The following is a 27926-nucleotide window of genomic DNA, read 5'->3' on the forward strand; positions in this document are numbered from 1 at the left end:
GTGATTACTCGGAGCCAGAGTTAGACTCCAGGTTGTCCGAAGTGAAAACATACTCATATATCCTCTTCTCCTCTCCAACTAATTATGATTAATTTTAGAACTTCGTCTTGTATAGCATCTCTTAAATGTAATCCTTGGTAAATGGTAGCTATAAACCCAGAGATTACTAAGAGATATTGAAACCTGTACTTTCTGCTCGGGGAACAAAACATATTAGTTAGTTGTAACTTCTTATAGGTAAATAGACCCCAGGTAATAGTGGGTCATACACAATTTCATCGAATTCCAATGTATTTAACGCAGGATCTACTTAAAAAAAATCCTGTCACACGATATTTTGTCATTGTTAGATTCAGCCTGTTCAAGTATATTGATTGAAGACTGGCCGGCAGCATTGTAAATAGTTACATTTATCTTATTCTGATGTTAGGGCTCAGGCCATTTGGGCCTTAAATTTCTTTCAATGTAACATAAATGGCAAAATGAGTTCACACTCTCCCCGGGATATAAATACATTATTGTTATCCCGCGGAACTAAATTACACACAAGTAGTAACAGGGCGAAAACTCAACTAAGAATAATTTGGCGGATTCAAAATATTTTAACAGAAAAATTGCAAGTACAACATAAAATATTACCAAGTATTTTGCTGCGTAGCTAACGCAATTCTTATTGCAATTAGTGCAAGCAGCATCTCGGATCTACTAACCTCCCGAGATGAGATTTCAGGCATATGCTGTCGCCATCACCGGAAGGCTCCAGAGTCCACATTTGCTTCTTCTTAAGCGAAGCGCCGTTGGCGTTGATCTTGAAGCCGAAAGTTTCGGCTGTGAGGTATTTAAATTGTGAGTTTATGAGGCCGATGGACCAGCAACCTTTCGGGAGTCCCTCTTCTCCTCCATTCAAGGACTCGCTTCCTCCGTTATGCTGCCCGTTTATGCCGTTCATGGTTGCAGCACCTTCCCTCCTCTTTTGAGAAAGAGAGAAAAGGGTCAATTATGAGTAACCGCTGGGTGAATTCAAAATAAGTAATAATTAAGACTGCTCGTTAAGAGAATAACAATTTTAGAGAATCACTGCACATTGACCGTGCGCTGTTAACAGTATTTTAACAATTTTAAGGCGCCCATCAATTTCGAGCTCTTATCGAGTTCGATGAAACTACTGTAACATCCGTCACTGTACAAATGTCAAGCTTTTAAACAGCGTTGAATTATTTCTCCAGCAATAGCAAACGATTGTGAAGCACTAGTGATTAGGAAGGTACTAAAAAACAAATTATGAGATACAGGTGATTTACCCTCTACAATATAATTCATGGATATCTTTATGAGAAAATATTATAAATAATTTATTTCAATTCTATAAACGTTCAATATGTTACTACACTAAGTTACGTAATGTATATCAGTTATGGTAACTGTATAACAGTTAGCCATGCTGCAGCCACTCATTATCAAACAAAAAATTTGGTTTTATACCAAAAAATATTTCTCAATAAAAAATTACTTTCTGGTTTCCCATAATATCACAATCTGCGATGAAAAGTGCTGAGGTAGTAATGATAGTTAAGACGCTACAATGCTTCTTTTACTTCTAAGGGAGGCAAAGAGAACCAATTTTCGCCAAAAGATTCTCACTACTTTCATTACTGCGAATAAAATTTCTAATGCTAGCATAAAGTTAGTCTACCCACAGAGAAGTATGCCAAATATTAATTCACCTTCGCTCTTTTTTAACTACATACGTAATATGAATAGCCATTCCTTAATTCCCTTCGATATCAAGTGAAATGATTACTTTATTATTCATGCTACCTAATTATACAATGTCCTTCGTAACCTTGTTTGCTCTCTTTGAAATCCAATCAGATCAGAATCAGTCACCGAATACTTGAAACTCAAAGCATTCAAATCCAAAGGCACGCTGATAGAGAATATCAACGACTCTAGAACCAATGGAATAAAAAACCGGCGTCTGCTTTCTTGCGTTCGATCAAAGCTATTCATTTCAATAAGTGCACCTTTAATTCGAATTATAAGCAGGCGTTAGAGCAAGAACTAACAGTGTCGCCAAGAATCCGCCATGAAACTTTTTCCATAGCATTATTTTGCATTCTTATTTCTAGACTGGAATACAACTGAAATCCATGCATAAATATGCAGTTAACTTCAGCCGATGCCAGTGCTGATACAAATACAAATTATAAATGCCATTAAAATGGGAATTACAAGACGATAATATTTAAACCCACGCGATAGAGGGATTACCTACGCAGACACTTCCGTCGGGAGCGCAGGAATGCTCTTATGAACACTAATCGCCCTCCCATCGGCTACCATGTAATGTCATGGGAATGCAATCAATCGATTGTACGATCACAAGAGATGCCGAGCAGTTAACAGTTAAGGGCATTCCCGAACCCATCCTATAGTTGACACGATATATTTGAGCAAGATGAATATTTTTCATTTTCCATGCGTAGCTTGGTATTGTAATCGATTAGAGCTAAATTCATAAGAACTACAAGAAGCGCTAACACACAGTCTAAAGAATGTAAGCATGTGATAAATATCCGAGCTATAAACTAAAAAAGTAACAATGAATCCCGCAAGGATCCGTCGTTACACTTTACCATGGATAAATTAGTTTTCTTATCCCAACATTAATACTTTTTATCCGAATTCGAACTTTCCCAATAGCTATGAATGTCTACTACCCCAAAGTCCTAAATTTTGGAGGCCTATATATGAATTGCAACGGGAGGGTTTTAAACTTACTATCTTTCGGCTAAGAGCGTTACTCGCTAGACTATTTGCAAGGTTGCACTGTATTGGATCAAATTTGGAAGTCCTATTTGATTTGGAGAACAAATATGGCACAGACAAAGCGCCATAAGACTTTTGTTTTACTTAATTTGGTGGATTCGAATAATCTCTAGAATTTTGGAAGATGTGCGTCAGCAATAAAAATCAGAACGCAAGACCTTTTCAGGCGCAAATGAATTTTCTGCAACTTAACTGCAGCTTTTAATCGCTAAATTGCAAATCTCTATTTGTCATGCAAAACAAAAAAATCCATAAAATTAACAATCAAGGGCTGAAATCAGTCTATTAATGCTAAATTATTCATAAAAATTAATAGCGACTGGATTAAGGGTAACAGACGCAACTTCGTAACGACTTGTGACTTGCTACAGATTATATTATTTGTCTTTGTCAGAGGCGGATAGTGTCTCTATTGGAGATACGAGTTTATCACAAGAATTGTTATTACGCATGCACAGCGCATTTTATTGGAAAATATGTGGTAAAAATCGTGAGGATTTATCACAATTTTAAAATTATTTTAAGGGTATGAGGAAATCAAACCGAATTTATTTAAAGGGCGGGCAACACTGGAATGCCGGTTGATAAGATCTGCCCGATTGGGAGGGGTAAATACGAATTATTGTCGCACAAATGCCCCATCCCAACGCCGGCTGCATGTAAACGCACCTACTGCGCCCCACAGTGTTATCTCGACTCCCGAATCTAGATGAATGGGGACAGGCTATGCTGTCACGAAGAGGAACGGTGGTCAGAGGAACGGAGATCGAGGCTTAGGCAGGCCGGGGTGTAGTTTGATACAAAAAGGGGGAGTAAAATAAAAAGGAAATAGGGTATTGGCCGCGCATCTACATGCATGTACGAAGGAGCATTGTCGTGAGTGATTTGTGGTCCTGAGTTGCATAGGTAGAGGTTCCGGTCAAAATTACACCACAGTGACGATAGATAACATTAGGGGTACCATTACTGCGCGTGATTTGCAACCCTTTGCTGCATATCTAATGCTGGAATTATCGGGTTCGATTTACATGTACTTCTACTCAACACACAATAATATGATCGGCATTATTGCTGCAAGTCAATTGACACAAAATAAACTTTGAAACGGCATTTTTTAATTAAACGTAGGCACGCACATTCCGACCAAAATTATGGTGCAAAGATAAAACGTGATAGATATAATCCAATAAGAAAAATGTTATCACCATAAATAGTAATTAAGACGATTGCAAATATTTTATTCTTACGCGTACATAAAGTTAATGAAAGGAAAAATAATTTTTGAAATAGGGGTAGGTTGGGTCACGACCATAGTTGCCATACGTACAAAGCGAATTCGGGTGGCGGGGTGGGTTAGCTATTTTCAAAACTCGTGCCACGTAATATTTACATTGCCCCTTTGATTGGTCGGGGTGGTGCAGCGTGCGTTCGTGTTGGGGGAGAGGGGTGGAACGAGTTCAGGACTCACGCACCACACCAACACGACCAGCCAACCGTTCGTGTCGAGCGACGATCCATCAACATGAGTTTCGAAAGGATCGAGGAGGAGGGACAATGGTCGTCGAGACAACGTGGGGGTGGGGGGGGGCGACGAGACAGCTCGGGAAGTTGTGCCAGAGCGGGGGTGGAGGCGAGACGATCACACTGTCGGCACGCCACGGCGCGAAACTGACAATCAAGCACGCGCTCACGAGCGTGCATGCTAACTCAAAAACTTCTCAATTGCTCCTCGGGTGAAAATTCTGCAAGACTTTTTCCTTGGCGAAATTTGACCTTCATGTGCAGTTATTAACGGTGGGGTTCTGTTTTTAACGTGACGTAACAGAATTTTTTTAAATCCCATCGAAGTACGGACAATGAACTGCATGTCATTGCACTTCAAAGTCGGCAGTCACGCAAGAACGCAACGTTTCTACACCCCTGTAGTGGAGAGGGTGCGAGGGTTTTTTTTTCTCCGGAGGGGTTGGAAGCATCAGGAGGAAATGGTGGTACGGGAGGGGGAGAGGGGCGCAACTCGGGCAATAGTGGAGGCATGCATATTCACCGCAATCCCCGCAGCAGCCGACCGCTCTTTCATCGCCTGAAACCCCTCGTCCCCCCACCTTTCCCCCCCAATACTCTCCGCCAACCCCTCCCACAGAAATCATCCATCCTCCCCTTCGCAATCCCCCAAAATCCACTCCAAAATGGTTCCCATCGGAGGTCGTAAATTGGGGTGCGTGTACAATGAGGGAGCGCGAGGAGAGTTTCCGATAAGGACGGCGAAACAAGACGGGGAGTGCGTGAGGGTTGATGCGTGGGTGCAGCACGTCGCTTTTAAAGAAGGAAATATACGACTATGTCCCTGGTCGTAAGGAGGTGTGGCCGTGACTCGTCGAGAAACAAAGCCTTCAGTAAAAGATTCTGCCTGATAAAAAGGAGATATGTCTGGCGCTTGAAAAAAATGCGATATCGAATAATACCGTTAGCAGATGAATGGGCAAAATGATGACCGGGAGCGAGATAGAAAAATTAATATGGTTCAATTTGGCTATTTTTTTACGAAAAGAATAAAAAGTTAAAAAATTGATGATGATACCGATATAATACCACCAAGTCACCAGTAAAAAAAAGCCCTTCTAGCCATGCAATGAGCAATAATATATACCGTTTGCATGAGAAAAGAACGCCGAAATTGGGTCTGGTGGTGGCTTGAACCAAGATCTCCATGGCCTCCAGTATACAACACACCACCTCCACGGTCGTAAATACCTCATGGAAACGGTCGTAAATTTGTCATTCGTTCATCCTGATCAAGAAAAACGTACAAAAAAGGTGTAATTGTTTTGAAAACTCACTTATCTATACGTACTATTACACATATCTCATGTGAAAAAAATAGGACTAATTATCTCGAATGAAAGCTCACGAAACAATGAAAAATAAGGCTTCTATCAAATTCGGCACCTGGGATATTATTTGTAAATCATTTTTCAAAATTTTCTTTGTGAGAATGATTATTCCAATTTTTGATAAATCGCGTATTTCCTGCCATTGAAATTATATAATATTGTGCTACTATTTCTATCATTATCCTAATGTTTTTCAGGCACCAATTAGTAAAGGAAAGGTTGTTACATAGCACTTCAACACTATAGACACTAAGAATAAAAGCACGATTTCAAAGTCGTCTGAACAAGTCTGACTCAGAGTTCACGCTGGTAACTATCCATGCATGCAACTACCATTAACCTGTCCTGGGCGTCAGAGGCAGACGACCTCCACCTATGGGGCTATATCTGAGCCGGAAGGATACCCCCTTTGGCCTGAAAAGCAGCTTTTGGTCGAAGTTTTCAACTTGCATTTCAAGAAAAGATCTAACATGCAAATACAAAAACTGGTTTCAGTGTACGGTGATTCTTTCACCGAGACGAGTTTAAGGGCCGCAGCTTATCCGGGACGCAGTCGGGTGACAATAACATTCTAGAAGCCAAATGAAATTAGAAGATTTCACCTACCGATAATTGACCGATCCTTAAGCTGATCTTTACACCATAGAGAAGTCTATCATTGTGATAAACCTGCATTATCATTGTCCATGCAAAACGTGCTTTACACACTCGAATCCAACTACTTAACGACTGATGGAGAAAAATCTCTTTAATCAAAATTACTTCGATCTCCTCGATGATTCCAATAAGAGCTTCCTTCCTCCTAATCAATTCTTTAGACTGGACCTTAGATTAGACTTAATATTAGACTATTCATTATTAATCAAAAATTTAGTTCCTCTAATTGTCAAAAACTCAACGTTAACCATTTCACTGTTCCTTTACCATGATAAAAATAACATTTACACATAGACTCCATTCACATTGGACATTTACGTGCTAACTAGTTTAACTAGTAATAAGTAAAGATAAATAGGTTCTCTGTGAAAATAGTTTCATGAATCTGGGGGCTTAAGGAGACGTGCACGAATTGTAAAAGTATGAAAAATGCAAGTCAAACAAGCATGTACAGACTCATAAATAAATATTTCTTTAGGTTACTTAAAATATTGATAGCATCAAAATAAAATTTAATCATAACATTTGCAAGAATTTTTTATCCCCCCCCCCCGAATTAGAAAAACGTGAACCTACCCGATATTACATTACGCAAATACTTTCTTGAATTTTTCCAATCATTAAATTTTGAGCCATGGTATAACCGGTATCATCATGAAAATGCATTATAACAGAAATTGTGGAAAAATATTTAGCGTAAGCATTAGTTCATCTTGGATATTGTAAAACTTCGAACGTGATAAGCTACAAACCGTTCCCTTGAATTATGCACTAAGAATATATGTTACTGGGCTCTATCTGGGGCGCAATGCTCCCTGATGGACTGCACAAGGAAATATAAGCGCCGCATAAAGAAGAATTAAGTTGAGAGTAACAGCAAACCAAACATCCTTTCAAAAACTGCTAAATGATTATTGGACATTTCAAGGATTTCATGCAAATATGATGCATGCCCATGAGTTCGCCTTTGAGACGTGCACAATCATATTTGTGGTCATTTTCAAGGTGAATATATAGATTTATCGGTTCAAAATAATACTGAACAGCTCTTCCTTAAATTATTCAGCGATTTTGTCTGAAACACCGCGGCGCTTCGAACATGGTCCCCATCACAAATCTTGCGCGCGAGTGAAATCGATCACTGGTAACTCGAGAGGAAATCGGTGACGTTAAGAATCGGCCCGCGGTCCCAAAAAGGGAGCACATTCACTCCAATCACCACCACCTCTCACACATATCACCTCCTCCGGAAGAAATCGACTCGAGACGAGTGAGAACATGTGTGGCGCTACACGGCACCTCCCTCCCCCGCGAGCACGGAAGGTCCGTCCACCCCGGCGAGCGATCGCTTCGGCCGCCGCATCCTCGTCGACCCTCGCTGCCGCCACCACAACCTCTGCACCTCCCTCCTGCCCCCCTCCCCCGAGTAGTGGCGGCGGTGGACGCGGGGGAGGATGGCTCGGGACAGTCGTGGTGTGCGTATTGATCTAAACGCTTTGCGGGAAGGGGGCGGAGTGGAGGAGGTGGAGAGCCGCTTGGCTGTGGTGGTGGCTCGTCGAAGAGGAAGGGGGGTTTTGGGAGAGTCCCGGGCGCACCCCATCCGCCCCCGCTGGCACGCAGGGGATGGGGGCGGGTCAGGAGGCTGGGGTTGTGGATGGGGTGTGTGCCGTGTAGCGCCACCCCTCTCCTCCTCCACGCGGCCCACCTTGCGCCTACCCCCTCCCGCCTCAGTCGTAGTAGGTAGTATTAAGGGAGATCGAGCGGACGGGCGAGGGAGGGTGCGGCGGAGGGGCCCGCGGGGTTGGGAGAGGTACACGCACGTGGTTGCCATGGGAACTAGCTCTTGCGGGCCGCACGTGGGGCGGGGTCTTGGATCGAGAGGGTCGGGTAGCACAAGGTGGTGTTGGTGGTGGTGCGGCTGCAAAGGGACGCGACTCGAGGGGAGCGAAGGGTCGGCCGGTGCAAAACGCCGGAATTCCTCCCCCCCCCCCGCCCTCTTACTCTCTCAACAGCCCCGTACTCCTCTCCACCTGCAATCTCTCCCCATTCCCACCCGCCGTACCCAAATCCCCTCACCTCCCTTTACTCTTTATTTTTATTCACCGCGAGTTTCGTTGTCTTGCATGAATTCGCATTAACTAGGCACAAAGCACCTTTCAAATACGCTCTCACTGGGGTTGCTCAACGTACGTACATGTGAACTCAGGCACCTGCCAACGCCGTTGTCAGCGCTCAGCATTCCCTGGTCGGTGAAAAGAAAATACCCTTTAAGGAAGGGAAACTGCGCGGGCAAATTTTCCGCCAACACTCGAACTGAATGCTACTAAAGTAATTCTCGCCGTCTCGCCACTAAAGTATCTTGTTATAGTTGACTCGTCAGATATTAATAAGAACTCATTCCTCAAGTAAACCTGAAAGTTAAGGCTCAAGGTGATATTACAAATTATGCTGAATGCATTAAAATAACAACAACGGCAAGCGGGATAGCTGCAGACGTTTTTGAGAACTAATTTATTGTCACTACGAGGTAAGATGCGAAATGTATAAGATGCGTCTTAAAGCATTCTGTTGGAGATTCTATTATTCTTTACCACGAATTTTCCCGAAATATCTTTTTGACATACCACTACAAACATAAGCGCTTAATCATTCAAAAATAGTAAATTCTGAAAGGTTGTTTTATAAACAATTAATAACCAATGAATCTTAGATTTTCGGTCGCTGATTGGCAAGAATTGCCAAAAAATACTCTAATTTATGGCTTACATTAACATTGGAGCCAACAATAAAGGAAGCTTGATTTAATTCGCAGAGAATGTTTTCTAAAACTGCACTTTGATTAAAATATTCGTTGAATCGTTCAAAAAGTTACGACGACTCTAACAGGCATCCCTGTAATATCATTCGTCAAATGAATCCGAGTGCCGCCTTTATTCACACCCATACGCCACACCTGCCTCCCAGCAACAAACAACATTATTTTTTCCTGCTGATTCCCTTACCACCAGGATGGTGATTTGCAAAATTCTTCCCAGCCATAATATCCTAGTTCGATCTCAATTTCATAAGAAATCCCAAAAATTGATTATCAACCAGGCAAGGTGGCGTGACACCCGACGGCGAAGAGATCTGATGCTGATATTACATTGCGTTGCTCTCAGAGAAGGATTTTAGTTACCCGATGCAAATATTTTCGCGCCCGCCCCCGCAATTTGCCCTACCCACGTACATATAAAAGTCCCCGGTATTCCGCCGGAGCAAACAACAAAGTGCAATGACAAAAAGAGAGGGAGGGAATAATAATAAAGTGCCGAGTGAAAGGGGTGGCGGCTGCGACGGCGCCGGGAGCTCGAGCATGCCTCGTGAGCGACATGCCCTCTCTTTTTTGTGCATTCATTCCGGAGGGAGCCGGAGTCATTTTTTTATCTTTTTTTAAATGCTCGGAAGCGTTCATTTTATTTTTTTGAGCAACCGAAAATGACGGTCAGGGGGAAATGAAAAATGGATGAGGAAGAATTAAAGGGGGAAGGGATGGAAGAGTGATGGAGGGAGGGTATCAAAGTGGCCGCACACGCCTCCGTCCGCGAAGCGTACGGGCGAGACGTTCAAATTGAATCAACGAGGCGTCCTTCTCCCTCCCCCGTCACCGTCGCGTCACGTGATTTCCGGAGTAAGAGCTTCTAACTAAAGCCGATCACTCATTCACGGATGCGAATAATATCGGTCCTGGGATGCTTTCATTTCTGTCGGACACACTATTCCCTTGGATCCTCTTGGAGTGGTGGCTGGACGTTCCAGGGAAACAGCCCGAGGGCTGAACGACTAAAAATCCCCCGCAACGTGGCGTGGGATCTAAATAAGGGTGTGACCCATGCACATCGCTTACCCCGGAGTAAAATCAATCAGAAGGCCCTTGGCGGGCGCCGACGCCGCCATTTGCCCGTTTGTGCAGGGTACGGCTGGCGATGCGACTACTACATTCAGCCCACGCGCATTTCTACAACTATCTACATAATACCCTGTAAACCCCCGCAAGGGCGTATGGCGGAGTTTTATTACGAGGTATCATTGGGGAAAAGGGGGGGGATGCGGGGTCTACTTACGCACAAGCAAAAACCTGCCCTCATCTGGTTCTCGCCATGATGTAATTAAGGCAATGAAAATCCCACTGGGGTCATAAGTAAAAATAATAATCCCCGCGAATGTAATCTAAATATGCATCTGAAATACATCTCCCTACTAAAACGATAATTCAGTCATTATGGCAAGAAAAGGAACCAATACTTGAGTCCACTTCCCCACCATGATAAATGGAATGCTCACTTGAAGTTGAGCATAGACGTAATTCTGGCAAATTCTGTCAAATTAGTCATTTCTTCAAGTTTTTAAATCATCCAAGAAATATTAAAAATCAATTGAAAACTATGGTAAGTTTCCATTTCAGAGAGCGATATTTTCCTGCAAGTAGAAGGTTTAGTTTCAATTCATAAATATTCTGACAGTAATCTGATTTTGTCTTTCTCCTTGTCTTCATTGTTTTTCTTTACGTTTCATAAGCCGCGTTTTCGCCTAATTTGAGTGCACTTAAAAGCGGTATGCAAATGAGATTAACGCTAATCTTATAAACTATTATTTCTTGAGTGCAATAGATGTGAATGACTATTCGTCCAGTGATTAAGACTTTACAAGAGGGATAATTCAGTGAATGATCAACCTTGCAGATGGTATGGGCTTCGGGAACTTAAATAGACGGTTGATTCAAATTGTATTTTGTTTGAGTTATCATTACACAAGAAGGATAAATATAAAATCACAGGTATTTTTACCACAGTATGTACCTACTTAACTCTACATGCAATGCAAAAATACGCATCCAGTTTAAAAAGCACACAGTGTAAAAAAGGGCGGTCGTGAGCGTTTATAAGAATGGTTAATCTATTCATATTATACCAGAGACGAATGATGTCCATGAATATCCTAATCCGCGGTTAACTGAGTATAAATATTCAGAAGTTAATGGGATTATCACCAATCTGTACATATAAAATTCCATTTAATCGATGTTTAAAATTTAATCTAGAGCCTTATACGCAGACGAATAAGGGATAACTCCGATTGAAATACATATTTCTCATATTCATGCTAAAAAATCCCAGACAGTCATTTTTTTATCTTTAATTGACTGGTGATTTCAAATTAGTTTTACAGAGACTTAATATGGCTCGAGGCCAAGTCCAGCGGGATTTTTTTGACATTTGGTTTTTATATGTTTTTATAAAATGGAGAGATTAGGAATAAATGTAAAATAATGTGGATAGTCTGCTGCCTTGAATTCAATGCCAGCTATAAATGAAAACAGTACTCATGTGGGTACATTCTTCTATTCACTCTTTCTATCGGAATAAATAAAAAATGATTGAGGGTCGAATGCACTATGCTCTTTAAAGGGATGCCAATTAAATTCTTCCCCACTAAACAACCAAGCCAACCAGAATGGAATGTGCTCATGAAATAAATATTTTAAAAGCTAGTAATGAACAAAAAAACTCTGGTGGCACTAGAAAATTATACATGGCATATAGCATTAAAATGGTGACTAGACAGCTGGTACCGATTGAAAAACGCAGTGGTAAGAAGGAGAGAAAAGAGCAATTGTTTCTAGAAAGATCGCTAAAGGACCTACTTTTTTTGCCACAATTAAGAGGGGAGTGACTGACAGCGTCTTCCCGGTCTATCTCTGCCTTCATGAATGGCTTATCGCTTCTGCGACTGGAGGATGACAAGCGATGAGCGCCGCCCTCCAAGCATCTCAAGGCCAAGGCCAGGATCGAAGTGCTCCCGTCCATCGCCCTTCCTCGTTCCTTCCAAATCATCCTCCGAGCCTTCCTAGTGAAATTAAAAGCAATGGCTTCGACTACATTACATTTATTAGAGTAGGCATTCAGCGGGAGACAACACCGCCAACGATTTTGTCTCGGTGAAAGAAATCGACCTCACTCATTACGAACTGAATCCATTTACTAGGAGAATCCGAATTTCTAAATTATAAATTTCCGTACCCACCAGCATGAGATCAATAGGTTTCTCTCAGGAAGTAAGATGCCAGGATGAGGCACGTGGACAAATATAATGTCAACCGGAAACGGTATTTTGGACCAAGCTAGATGAGAATCTCAAACAGTAAACAGGGAAACTAGTTTCCTTGCTAATATGGCGATAAACAATTCACTTCCCTCCTGAACTAGGAAAAGCATTCAATTATTTTTTTTTTTCAAACAATCAGTTTCGATAAGTGCCCGCGAAGTTCAGGCTGGTGAAATAATTTGACGAGGACAGCGGCAACCTCTCTAGCTTGCATCCTATCGAAATGTCGTCCCTGAACCTTCGGTATCGCCCTTCACACCTTTCGAAATGTAACAATGAGCCGTTACCACAATGGCCGACGCCAAGCTGGAATTCGCTGCTGCCATAACCCCCAAAGGTGTGCAAAATACCTACCTTGAACGGCCAATGCCGCCAATGACCTTGGATGCTCGCTTTTACCAACGGCCTCGGGGTTTACCTGTCACGGTGAGCTGACGGCAATGGGAAAATGAGAGAGGCATATGAAGCGGCGTCAGGTGTAATGACCCAATACAAAGGCCCGCAGAGAAAGAGGGATAATGGAAAGGGGAAACAAGCAATGGTGCTGTGGATAAAAATGCAACGACCGGGGTCCACTGTGAAAAGTGGCACGCTGACGGATGTAAATGGAAATGTGAGTCGCGGAAAATGTTTTCTGATTCAAATTTACTTTATGGCAAATTATTCCCCAAGAGATAATTTCTTTACGCGAAACGCTGTAGTTACCAGAAAGCAATAGTCCAATGCCGTAATAAAAGAACCATCCCGAATTCAAACACAAACTCGAATTAAAATACATTTTACCCATGACGCGTTTCATTACAGAATGAAAACTCTGGAACTCGCAGGATGGAGACAGTAGAAATGTAAAAAACAAGATAGTCACCATACTGAGGGACTGAAAAAACGTTGAGTGCATAGGTAAATACACATACGCTATAATTTGAAAATGAATGCGTCAGTTCGACATTCTATGGAGTTAACACTAAGCTGTTGTCTTAATGATGGGAATAATAAATTGAAAATACCACAAATTTCATTTCACGGGGGGGGGGGGAGAAATCAATACGTAAAAATACAGAAAATAGAAAGGACAATATCCGCCAAAACTGCTTTCAGACAAAAATATCATTGGGCGAAATACGTTAGGGAAGTCACGTGGCAGCGAACGGAAAACAATGGACAGAGAGATTCAAGACACAAGTCGTCCAGGGAATCACCGAGGATGATCACCGTCGGGGAAGAGAAGTGACGCGCATGCATAAAAGGTAAGGAGCTGAATCACGGTCGGAACGGCGCCGGGAGAAAGAATACAGAATGAGTAACGAATCCCTCACACTCAACCTCGCACATCGTAAATCTCCCATATAATGCTGCTATATAAGTTTTTGAAGGGGCTTTATTACGGAATGCACCTATCTAATTTAGAATCATATCCCCGCACGGCGTACTCGAAAAACACTAGGCTTCGCATCAATCAAATATTTAGGGCCATAAATTAGATTTATACCACAATTATAAAAAGCATATCCCCTTCCACATAATATAGTGCCTAATTGTGAGCGTTTCTACATAATTTTAAAATTAACTTAACAGTCCATGACGCTTGATCAAGTACTTACCTAATTAATGGACCTCAAATTTTCTACGCCAAAGAATCACTGACCTCCCGTGTTATACTACTCAGTTTGCGAAATTTAATGCCCAGAAATGCCTCGCCTTTCCGGCGAGACAGAAAATGAGCTAATAAAAGTAACTAGAGTAAACAAAGTCCAAGCTTTCGCGGAGCCAAGTCCCTTTTCGGCGATTAGAGCGAGCACGGAACGCGAGATTTTTTTCCCTTCCATTTCAATGGCCTGTTTTCAAAGCGAACTTGGTGGTAAGGGGCGGAGGATGGGGGTTATGAAATATGACGACTCATAACGCGACGCGGTCAAGAGCTCATTACACGGTGAGTGCTGCCCCAGCTTGCCGGGTATCGTTGCACCAACTCGTCGATGAGACGATCGTTCCTCTTATGAGCGAGCATTAATTGGCGCAAGAGATCGCATCTCATTAATCTGCGACAGCGAAGCGTGTCCACAGTTAGATCGGAAGTGGAGAAGGCTATGGGGAAACGGGACGAGGAAATGATAATGAGAGAGATAGCGAGGCCTAGGACGTGAAAAAAGACCTGAGGTCCCGGAAAATTAAAGCAAATAAAATGTATGTACAGAAATGTGGAGCATTTAAGTCCCCTGAAAAAATTCCGAATTTAATTTAGTTTGGTCGTCATAATTTCTTCAATTAAAAATCAAATAGGATGAGAATTTTAAAACTCCTGAAATGAATGCGTTCAATATATAGCATAGTTTGCAATATGAAAAATTCGCTCCATCATTCTCAAAACGAATTTTAAAAAAATGGCATCATTTACAAGACTAAAAACTTTGAGAATAACGTTAAGAAATAAGTAGTTTATCTCATTTTATTTCCATCCTGTTTGGGGGATATCATGCTTTCCTAGAAAAGTCGCATTGAACAAACGTAAAACCAAACGTTTTCCACCCCAAAAAATACTCAGCCTTCACGTAGGTATGATTGCTATGAGTATTTGTTTACAATGATACCCAACCTATTTGCACTTCGAATCTCATATTTATATTATATCGCCAGATACTGGGTGAAGAGATAAAGACTTCAAAATGATTTACACTATTTTTTAAATAATATGTATTAGCTTTTCAATTTTTGACTTCATTTGTTTATGATAAAATTTTTGTCGATAAAATACGATAAATTTTCTTTCGTTGGCTCCTGAAAACGTTCATAATATATTGTGGATTCCATAAAAATAGAACGCACTGTATATATACTCGTATTTTTCGCTCTCTTAGGGGTCTGCTGTCCTGCCTTTGATAAACACTGATACGAGCAGCACGAGCGTTTTCTCAGGTGAAATAATAGGATTAACTACATCGTAAAATATGATGCTCGTAGTAATACATGTATTTGGAATTGTTTGGATGCAAGATTGGAATCTCAAATCAAATGGCAAAGTTTGACGTTTTCAACCATTTGGACGACGAACAGGAGGAATATGCTAATGGAATTGGCGGCGATTCCACTGACAGCAATGAGCATGATAAATTAAAAACGACAAACAATGAAAAAAAACACCCAAGAATTGAGCAGGGAAACGCCGGAGAGTCGGCGAGGTGCGCAGGGGAGGAAACGAAAAAAACTGGATAGGGAGGGAGGGATTCCTGTTCGGAGGCGTTTCTGTCGATCCGGCGTAAGCGCAGCCACGCGAGCGAGAGGGGCGACTGAGCTGAGCTCCCCGGGTTGGAAAAACAGTCGGAACGCGGGTGGGATGCAGGAGGCGGCGGCAGAGGTTGCTGTCCTGAAGTATGGGAGGAGGAGGCGAGCATGGGAGGAGAGAGGGGTGGAGGGCTAAGGATATAAAATGGTGGAGAAGAGGTAAGATTGGGCAACCACGTCCAAGGATGGGCGCGGACATGGTCTGCTGCAGGTAGCGGTCAAATGTGACGGAAAACAGGGACCGGTTGCTTGAATGATCGAGACTTTGGAGTGAGGGGAGGGGTGGAGAAGTGTGGGGACTGAACGGGATGGAAGGAGATAGATGGAAGAGGATAGGGGAAGGTGTTAAGAGACGGGAGCGCAGGCCGCTCACGAAGTGCTTACTGACGACGAGGAGCCCGCATAAACTCACGTGCTCGCGGCTATCGCTTTACCTAATCCTCACGAGAGAGGCGTGCTCACTTTTTCACGGTCATCTTCATCCACTCACCTGCCACCGGAAGTGATGCACACGGTGGACAAAGAATAGACAAAACGCAGACGATACGAATGTCTGAATGTGCCACAGCTTCACATCCTCATTTAAAACTAGATTTCTAGCTTCAATGATGTACGATGGTAAAAAGATATTAAATTCCAACTTTTGGATCGAACTGGCGCGGTGGTCCTCTCATCCAAGATTCTTGGTTCCCTTCCGGGTCTTGTGACAATACTTCGAGGAATTTGAGTGACTATTAAGTCAAGTACTTCAGCCTCAGGGTCTCATTCATAACGATGGATATCATGGAGGTTTTAATACGGATTACCGTATTATCATTGACGGTTATATCATCAACCTATTTCCACTTATCCGCATTTTCTCTAATTACCCACTGCTCATAATGAAATCAATCAAATTCTACGCTAATTGTTTAGCGGAAAAAACCACTGCAAGAATTGATGTATCATGATTGGAGGAACTCCACGGTATCACGTTATCCATATATGTTAAATATAATATCCAAAATCGATCTTAAAGTGAAACTGTAAAGTCTCTTCGTGTTTTCTTCCCAGCCCATTTGAGAATCGAAGCTTAAGCATTGAAAAGCAGCGTGCTGAATTGAGCTATACGCTGTAGGGAAGGGCACAGCAATCATTCCCTTTATCGTCAGCATCCTCCGCCGATAAGGCGAATAAAAATCAGGAATACTCCAGTGATTGTCGTTACGAAATCATTTGCCACACCCCGAAGCTTTTATGGATGTACTAACGTTTCCCGAAAACGCTTCACGCTCAGACCGCCGCAGAGCGGAAGCATTTCTTTGTCATATTTTAATGAACGCATGGAGCGGGATTTTAGGAGAAATTGCGTGGCACTCGGAGGAAAATCCACAATCTGATCCAATTCGCCTGCCTAGAGTCTATTTTATAATTCACAGCTCACAACAACTTCGTCGCTTTTATTTTGTTGATCAAAATAATAGTTATGTATTTCCAGAAGAATTCAAAAAATAAGGCTAACGTGCATTGCAGTTAACCGATGACAATAAACACGTTTTAAACTGGATCAGGCGCCAAGAGAATTATAAAGATAAACGGCGGGTGGTACAATTGATAAATCTGAATTCACAAGGAGGGAATCAGCATGAAATTAAGTCCTCAAAAGCTCTTATACTTGAATAACTGATCGAAGCACTTTTCCACTTGATAAAATTTTTATTTTACGACCGGGTTTCGATGTATTGCATCACCATCAGGTGTGTGTGTGTGTATATATATATATACATACACACATATATATATATATATATATGTGTGTGTGTGTGTAGTGTGTGTGTGTGTGTATGTGTATATATATATATATATATATATATATATATATATATATATATATATATATATATATATATATATACACACACACACACAAACACCGAAGGACTTGAGGAATACTTCTATATTTATTGATGAACTTATATGAATATAAAAGAACTTTAAAGCTCTTCAATAGATGCAATGTCTTACCAACCAAGATGATGTCACTTTGACATTATAAAATCTGATGAGTGACCGAATGATCTATCGCGCACTCCGTCCAAAGTGACATCTTTCTGAATTCAATGAATAAGAACAGGATCACACTGCGAAGATCATCATTAACGAAGTCCATGTTCGGGCAAGAAGGCTGTAGAACGAGTATTTTAGAATAAAAAGTCCTCAAACTAAGATGATGGGAGTGTTCTATCAATTCACTAAAGTCATCCGTCAAACTTTCTGATACAATCGCTTATTGTTAACTTTATTTTGAATGCCTACTGTAAAAGCAGAGATGTGATGGCCATATATTTCTTCGGACACCAAAGAAAGCAATAACATTAATGCTTCATCTTGAAGAGTTTTTAATGGAATGATTGTCGAATTAGGATTATGTTAACGAAAATCGCATTTATACCGATGAATCTTGTAAATTGGAGGCAGATACTGCGGAACGAGGTGCATGCCTTCGCAAAATTAAAAATGTATCCAACGCTACTCAAATCTCATTCATTTCAACAGACTAGTCATGAGCCTAATTACCTATTTTTCCAGCCATCAGTATTGCGATTTTTGGGTGACGTAGCACAGTTACGATATGTTTCCGTGTACTAGTAGTTTCATTCAAATTTCCTGCCAATTTAATTTTCACAATGTATGTGCATACGCGCGCATTTGTGGTCGCCTCGGGTTGCATCTCAAGCATATTTTGCAAAAATATCCGATAAAACATCACCTATCTGAATATTCCACACCCTTGTCCTACATGATCTCAGCAACTAGATAGTATGTAGTGGAAACTGAGTGCAGGCAATTGGTACATATATATGCTCAGTAGATCAACACTATAGAAGCAAGAGTGAACAATTAAGAACGATAAATTCAAAAATTATTAATACTCTTTATTTCCTTACTTGAGAGCATTAATTAATGTTTGCAATTCCTTGAATGGACACACTAAAAATACAGATTAAAACTTTTAAAATGTACATGTATTATTTGTGAAATAAGTCATCTAACTTTTTCTCACTGATTCCTCTACATTGATTGAATTCCAATTTTTTTGGGTAAATAATTAAGCTTTGACTGTAAAATATTTCAACTTCAGCTATGGTCTCGGCCTTCTTCGTTCCATATTGTTAAGTTTCATCACTCGAATTAGTACGTGTGTACTTATATACCATGAAGACCTTAAAGGAATCAGTGAGCTAATATCATAGACATCCTGGATAAAGGGAAGTACGAACAAAGAACCCATTCACGCTCCGAATCGGATACAAGAGGGCAGAACGAGCCGCTATCCGTGAAGGACTAACGATGCCACCGATATGAAACTTTTACTAGGAATTAAACACAGGAAAGCAAAGGCCATAATTATCTTTTGCCATATCACGGGTTAGCTGAGATTGATTACAAGGGCAATAGTCTGCTCTTCGACTAGCCACTTAATTAATTCCACCATTATACGAGTACTTTAATAAATCCACCATTGCTCGCAAATTAAATCTTAATAGCAAAAAAGGTTAAGAGGCAAATTGTTGCAAACCAAAGAATTCCTAGTGATTCTTGGAAACGAATTGGTCTTTTTGTATAAACTCGTCTAATATGCATCTGTGTAAAAATGTTATTTTGCAGGTATTTAACTTAAAGGGGTGCCGAAAGAGATATCGACATTTATTCAGAATGTACGTTTTATCACAAAACTAAAATTAAGGAATCATTTTTATGACAACCTGTATAACGGAGATGGCGCGGTGACTATCGCACTGGCTTCCCACCCAGAGGGCCCGGGTTCGAATCCCGGCGGCGTCGAATATTTTTCAGTGATATTTCAATCGCTACTTGAGGTGCTTTATGGAGGGCACTTTGAGTGAGAACGCCGTCCGTCGGATGGGACGTTAAGCTGCGGACTCCTTGCAGCCTTTCGTTAAGAGTAGGCTAATGCCGACGTCGGGATCCTCTCCACCCTTCATCCTTTCCTGTCCATCCCTAATGGCGCAAATGACCTCAGCTGTCGGTCGCCTCCCCTAAATACTACTACTACATAAGTCAATACCCAATGATGTACAAATTCCTAATGCTTGTGTATACTTATTAAATATTCTCGAAATCAGTAGAAAGGTTATAAACCTGGCGGTGAGGAAAACAAAAGGTCGTGGGTCCATAATCCTCTTGAGTATTACTGTTGTACTAAGATTTGTGCCCTTGTTTGATTGTGATACGCGTTTGGCGAATCAAAGCCGTTGGCATACTAAAATTGTAATATAGTATGTATAATGCCACTGTGTTTAACGCCATTGCACATGAAAATTTTCGTGGGCTATTAATAGTTAATACGTGGTGACCATTACTTCCATATCGTTATGCGCCTTTCATTTTACTGTAACTACCAATTAGGAGACTGAGGTATTTGCGACCAACGAATGATCAAAATTTAGATAACACAAATCTGCCGAGTGACCGAAACTTATGCAATGAAGCGTGATGACCCAACTATAAACCGTGCCAATTCCTACCTTGAACATCAGAGGAACCTAATTTCCGAACCGAGAAGTGTATGGTTCAAAAAGAACTAAAGCCCATAATCTTTGCAGTGTTTTACGTTTGTATTAGATACGATTTCAAAGGTCCAAAATGTATTAAATTGATACACAAGCAATAACATAGATAATATTGGGCTCGGAATTTTCGGACTTCAATCATTTGCGTGCTGAAAAATAGAAACTTTATTTTCATTAGGAAAAAGTGACAGAGAGCTTTCGAGGAGCTTGTGTTGGGGCGACCATAATTCGTAAAAGAGAGAAGTTCATCCTTTACCCAAAATGAGACCTATGATCGTATGGACAATTTTTAATCGGCCCTTCGCTTGATCTGGGCGATTTTTTCTCTTCGTCATATCTCGCGGAAATTAAGACAAATGAAGATTTATGAAACCCATTGTTTTTCTTAAAATTCGTTCCGAAAGCTTTCCGGTAGCTAAGCAGTCCAATGCCATCGACGCATTTAAGACAGTTAAGATGGCTCACTGAGACCACTGTTAATAAGGGTATTTTTTTCGACCAGCAAGGCAACCCAATTGGTTTGACCTGCAGGACGCGGGGACTTGCGAGGCCGGTCCGCCCCACCACCCCACCGACTCTATAGCCGTCCGCCCACCAAGCCTACCCATTTCCTTGCCTTCGCACTCTCAAGAGGGTAAAGTGCGTCACCCGCCAGTTTGGACGGTCCTCCTCCACGGTCAAAGCCTTCTTTGTGCCCGGTTGGGATTAGGGAGCAGCAGTGAAGGGTGGAAAAGGGTTTGTGAGTGAAGAGTCTCGCAAGCGGCTCGCATGCATCTCGATCAGACGCAGAGCCACAGGAGACGGAAGAATGTGTGAGGACACCAATGAGAGCACCCATGTCAAACAGGAGCGATGATGGCTCGACGTCTACACACTCAAAAGGAGGCTATGAAACAGCCGAATCTCAAGTATCCATCAATTTCTCACACGCCCATCGTAATGTAATGTTTAACTATATGCGGTTAGAATTTAGTGAATATATGCGATTCAACCGAGTACAGATATACAATTTGCAGCATAGGTATATCGGTATACTAGGCAAAAACTTGACAGGCACGCGTCGAAAAAATTATCTCAATTTTCCTCCCAGACTCAAGTATATAAGGAACTAGTATTCACAGGGACGGGAAACCCATGCGGGCTTGAAAGAGTGAAACTGTCATCTGAATGCGGGCAGTCAAGTGTCACCAGCATTGTGTGCTTGGAGAGATATACTATAGCTTCATAAGATCCCAAAAATCCTGCGCATCAAAATAATGGAATGATAGAGATGCACAGGGAATATGGAAACTCTGCGAACAAAGAAAAATTAATACTTGCTATCGTGATGCTGATTCTGCGAATTTCTTAAGGAGACAAACATACAATAAATCCGGAAACAAACAACAGACAAGATATTTATTCCAAGAGATATCGGCAGCTTACAGATTCTACCATTGTTATATATAATGGTTAAATTAGTCGATTCGTGATTAATATGACGTAATGATCACTCCAATCAACCTTTAGTATAAGCAAGAGTCTTTCAAACGCAACATTTACTGGAGACCGGTTTGAAACTTACGTTTTATTTTTGCCATCAAATGAGTAAAAATTATTTTAAAAACAAAGGAAGTTTTAACGGTACAAATGGTATTTGTTCTTGAAATTCCCTCAAGGTTTCCCTCACGAGTTGCAAAAATAATCATGCGAAAAAATAGCCTTCCATACATTTTTGGCCACATGGAAGAGAGGCACCAATCAACATGTGGAAGAAGGCCAGTCGGAGGAGGACACAAATCACCCCGAAACAAAGCAGTTCAACATTTTTGACTCATTGTGCACGATGCTTTCCACGCTCTCACTAAGCGGCATCACATTAACGCGGTTCATTTCACACAATGACTCCAACCGTTTACACATAGCTGCGCTCGTCTACTATTTTTTCAGCCCGGTGCTCCGTAATCGAATTCTTGGGGGTTTGAACTCATGCGCTCAGGCGGGGAGGGACGGCCACGGCGGAGGGGATGAGATACGGGACGGGTGAAGAGACGCATGCAGTGGTGGTGCGACAGAGGGGCAGCTGTGAGAGGGATGGAGTCCGGGAGCCCGCCGCCGGGGGCGAAGAATTGTGGGAAGGGATCGGAGTGGAGAGAGAGGGGGGGGCGAGCACGAGGGCTCTCTCGGAGCAATGGAGGGGTGCGGGGGCGAGTGGGGGTCAGGGATCGACCGACGTTGCCAAATATGAGGGAGAGATGCACTCAAAAGCAGCCCTCCATAACTCACACGACAGGGTCCTCTTCGAAATTCCACTTCGCCCTCCTTTTATTTTTAGGAATACGCCACGCACACGAGCCGGCGTCTCTCTTCATCTCCCTCCGTCCCGCCCTCGACCGTGTCCCAAACCCCAACCGATGACAACCCACTCAGCATTAGACTAGGTGATTGCACAATCCTCGTGCTGAACTATGCAAATACGGTACAAGTCATCCAGGTCGTTGGCTCCAACTTCGCAAGCAATATGAGGAACCGCAAACAATCCCCTAATCCCCTGATACGTTTTGAGGGACTAATCAAAATCCACTGTTGACGACATTTCGCTGAATTTGAAGTGGAACAATGACTCTTTTGTTGCAGTAACCCTCGTCAGAACGCAATGGTGGTCATTTCGCAAATGAGATGAGTAAGCCCTCTCGAAGTAGTCTTGTGCAATGCAAAATACAAACAAATAAAGTGCATTTAAACAGCTTTTCGTACATGACTCATGGCATGGAAAAATTATGTTTCACAGACTAGTTTGATAATCCAAATACAATACGCTACATCCAATCGTAAATACGCGTATGAACTACCATGTGAATTTTCAGTCGGTGACCAAGCTCCATTGCCCATATTTTTCAAAGCGTATATGGCAACTGAATAAACGCAAAAGAAAACACTCATATGCACAAAAAATATTGCTCAAATGTTAAACAAACCAAATCCAAACAAATGCAAAGTTACAGATGACGATAATTATACGCCTTCTCACTCCAACTTATAACAGTCTACTGAAGTTCTATCAAAGCAAGTTTTAGATCTTTAAAGCATCGACAGGAAACGCAATATTCAGCACGGCAGTAATATCAAGAATATCCAAGTCCGAATGCCTTGTTTACACCTTTGGTGATGCACAAAATGAGAATAAATCAACAGACATGAAACATTTAACTCATAAGTTAGATTTGTAAGTATAATACAATGCAGCCGTGAGATGGCTTTAACTTGACTCAATGGGCTGACGTTAGGTTCAAGAAGGTAAACCGTTCTTCCAGAAATTTCAGGCAGGTTCTCCGATTTGAAATGTATGGACTTAATTCATCACGATTAAATAAAGGAAACGATACACAGAAGGAAAGAGTAGCATGACACGAATAAAATTCCAGCGACAAAAAACCAGTAATCCACAGTGATTAAGAAAGGAGGGTAATTTCGAGTCATGAACTGACGTATATAAAGGAAATATTATAATACGAGGAACATTTAGAGAGCTGTATCAGTTTTCTTCTGGAACCTAAATACTAGAGCAGATGTGCTATAGGTGGCGGTTGAGATTTAGGTGACAATAGCGAGGCGCTGAAGCGGATACTGCTCAGCGAAGCAAGAGACCGCGGAAGAAAAACCGCAGTGCGCGGAGGGGTGGTTGACGCCAAGGTGCTACGACCGCGCCAGACACGGAAGAGAGGGCCGCGGAGGGAGGGCTGGAGGAGGAAGGAAGTCTACTAAGGGCAGCAGGATAACCCGAGCCGCCGGAAATCTTATCTGTAACTAGTCTCCATCTTCCCGTCTAATATCGCGAGCAACTTGGAAGCTAACAAATCCGTGCCATCAAATCCGCAAGCATTTTCGACAAGGCGAGACGAATCATGCCCTGCTCGGTGGGTGAAAATCTGAATGGTATTCTATATCCCCACCGTTAAAGTCCACAGTGCTATAAATGGTCCCAGAGGGTCGGAGGCAGATCCGAGGGGAAGAGGAGAGGATCCATGGAAGGTTGCTATCGACTAGGGATACTTCACGGTAGAGCTCGTCTCTTTTATACAGATTCTCAATCATTTTCTACCGATCTCGAATCGACCCGTCTCAGTCAATCCCTATTCGAATCCATTCAGTCTGATCCGATCCTTCAAGGGAGCCATTCGATCTCTATGCATGTAAGCTATGCAGTCCATGTAGGTAAAACTTTTACCATTCGACGGTACGCTTAAGGATAAAAAAATCGGAAGAATAAGCTTGCTTCACTTGTAATAAAATCCGAAGCTACTAAGAGCAGGTATCTACGCTTATACCGCCGTTCGTAGCATTATAATCTCAGATAATTTCTTAAATTTCGGTTTTTGGGATGGACTCCATATCACATGAAAACACTCCGACGTTTCAATGCACTCGTTGGAGTACATGAGACAGCCAAGGGGAGAGATAACATAAATTGCTGCATAAGTATACTCCTTTCAAAGACAAACACCATATGAATTTTACACAGCTGAAGCGGAGCTTCGAATGATATCCCTCAGCCACTGGTAGGTACAGAGTGAGTAGCACTTGCGATTAATTAGGTGAAATTGATGACATAAGATAAAAAACAAGCAGCTTCAAAATTTATTGCCAGACGGAATATGAGTAAATAATGCAAGAAAGACATTTACGTTACAATGGCGACAACGATGTGCTTTTACATCATTTAAAAAACTGAGACTGATAGCTGATTCTTCAGAAACCTACTGAGTTACAAATATTTGCGCCTGCAATTGAATACATTTTAATAGTTTACTTAATTCCCAATATTTTTCATGCACACAGTAATATCTGGAAATCTTTTTCAGCAAATAATGGTTTTTTTCTAATTTCGGGGAAAGCAAATACCAAACCATATACCGCGTTAAATGAGCGGAATTTAAATACTAATTAGAGGCGATTGATAACCCTTTCTTAATAATCACGGCAGGTTGATTGTTATGATTATTCCATTTTTTTCTTTCAAAATGGTCGAATTCTTTTTTGATTTCGCGAATTTATCGTGACTTCAATTATTATCGATTGCTTTTTATGGATTTAAACCATAACATCTGTGTTACAGGCATACATTAATACATCAAACTACATCATTAAATATGTAATAATATTTTATTTTTCTCGCGTTTTTTTCCTGACTGATAGAAATACTGTACTTATATAGAAACTAATATTTCACTATCGGCCTTTTAAATAGTAACCCATATAGATTTATACATTTCTTAATTTACTTCGAACCCTCCCTATGGGTTTAAAACCGAAAAATATATCTAGTATACAAATGCATCTATTAGATCATCGAATGATGTTTATATATTTCTTACGATTCTCGCAAAAGGTTGGGTAGGTAGAAAGAGACGCGATTTTATCGAATCCATCATATAACCAGCAGTACTATCACCTGCAAGCGATTTATTTCTCTTATTTTGTGAAAATATATTTCTGAATTTGAATGAACAGTTTTGATTTTATCGCGCATTGTTCAGTACATACCACAGTAATCAACCCGAAATTTGGCTCGCAAAGGGAGGGTAGAGCTCATCTAATACTAACCTCAATGGCGTGTACACGCATCAGAACAGGGGCCAGTTCATTACCCTCTGCCCCCTTTAGTTCCTTAGGATGATCTGGCACGCATAAATTCACACAGTTTGTAAAGCTTAGAGTGTTCAGAAGCGTCACCGGAATAGAACCCGGGCCCTCCAGTAGTCCGGGCTTTGGTCACTAACTCAGTGCTCTACTACCACACCCAATGCATATGCATTGGGCAAAAAGAATTATAAACGAAATCGAAAACTTTCCGCGATCAGAAAAAACTAGCTCTGGTAATAACTGACATTTTCGAAGGACAAGTAATATTGTTGAGGAATGATAACAAATTGCTTGAGTCCCTTCTTCCCTTAATTTCATAATAGGAAAGAAGTCCTGGGCAAACGAAAGTGCTGGGGGAGACAGCGAGGCAGGGTGTCACGGCCTTCTGCGGAGGACGTCGAGGCATATCACCCGAACAGAGGGAGGTGGGATTGGGGGTGTAGGGGGGATGGAGGCAGACCCGTGCTGATTTTTCGAGTCCGCGGAGAAGCGCTGTCGGGGCCTCAGGAAGGACAGCAGACGGTCGGGCGCTCGCGCCTACGACGTGAACCTACGGGGGCGGAAGGGGAAGTTGGGGGGGGGGGGGTAGAGGATGAGGGATATGAGGGGCAAATGCTGCTCGAAACACACCTCGCTGGGGGAACAAGGAGAGCGTGAATCGTATCGTGCCTGCAGGTTCTTTATCTTTCAGTAAAAAGGTTGAGTGCCTGTGTCGACTGGAGGATTTTCAGCTGCAGAGCAATGGCCTAGTTGGGATATATTCGACAAGAAAGCCTTGGTGAATAATTTACACCTGTCTGGGCATGATAACTTTATCAAAAGCGAAACTCAGTATGTGGGCCACACTTTTGGAGCGGAGTTAACGAATCCGAGGGGATGAGAGGAGCCACACGCAATTATTCTTTCTGAAAAACACGCTTTTAGTGAGAATTTGTCCTCGGTGCGCTCATTAACTGGTTTCTCGCCTGCTCGCCGGCCCGAGCATTGATGATCTACTTAATTTAGGCAATATATAATTATTAATTATAAAATTCGTCCATTGAATCCATTTTTCTGGACTATAGACAGCTTGAACGTTGTTAAAATATGGAGTAATGTCAACAATTTGGGTGCATTAGGCAATTAAACATGACTATTCACGTACAAATGTTCATGTATTTTGGTGATTAATGAGAATATCTTTGTTTAGCAAGAAAATCGAGACCTACTACACATATTAGGGCATACGCGAGCTAAGTCAGTCCCTATGATAAATTTGCGAGAGATCCGACCAAAATGGTATTGTAGTAAGCCTTTCAGGAACATGTCTTTCAGAATGGATTTCGGAATTCGGGTGCGTACCTAATAGATCAAGTTGCAGTCTTCTTTGAGGTCGAACTCTGGAGTTAAAATTGATTGAATGAAATTATAACTGTGACAGTTAGGAGGTAGTGGGGGTCCTAAAGAGTGTAACTGGCCCATATCCCAATTAATATTTTTTGGGTCAAGCAAATCAGCTTGGTGAACGGGTAGTCATAATGGTAACTTTAAGTTAAAATGGCACAACAAGACTTCTACGTTGAACTGTTTAAAGGTTAGCATGTACAATCCTCTTTACATTGTTTTTACATTAATGTTGAAATATTCCCCAAATCTGCATTACAATACATTAAATGACAACTGCATCTTCCCTTCCCCTCTTTAGCTTCTTATAGATCCACCCTTACTCCAAAGGCGAATTAAAAAAATATCAATTCTTGTGCTTGAAGCCACGTGTACTCCAAGTAGGGGTATTTGTCCCAAACAATACTACTAACACGATAATATAAAAGACGTAACTAATGATTTTTTTTTAATCGTATACAATTAATAAAATTCACCCATGAGTAATCTTGAACTCTACGGGATCATTTCAAGTGGTCCATCATTTAGTTAAGTGGTTCATTAAAGC

At 41.6% G+C, this 27926-nt stretch overlaps 1 protein-coding gene across 1 annotated transcript in view; it reads right to left on the reverse strand.

Moving 5' to 3' along the window:
- Positions 1-27926, reverse strand: part of sn (fascin domain-containing protein singed) — a 144685-nt gene that overhangs the window by 108476 nt on the left and 8283 nt on the right. Inside the window, exon 2 of the mRNA XM_071588399.1 lies at positions 711-970. Within this exon, the coding sequence (XP_071444500.1) occupies positions 711-949 (239 nt within the window). The 5' untranslated portion in view covers positions 950-970. The remainder of the gene's footprint in view (positions 1-710; positions 971-27926) is intronic.

This window comes from Hetaerina americana, unplaced genomic scaffold (assembly GCF_022747635.1).
Source record: "Hetaerina americana unplaced genomic scaffold, ioHetAmer1.1.p SCAF_3, whole genome shotgun sequence".
NCBI classification, from domain to species: Eukaryota; Metazoa; Arthropoda; class Insecta; order Odonata; family Calopterygidae; genus Hetaerina; species Hetaerina americana.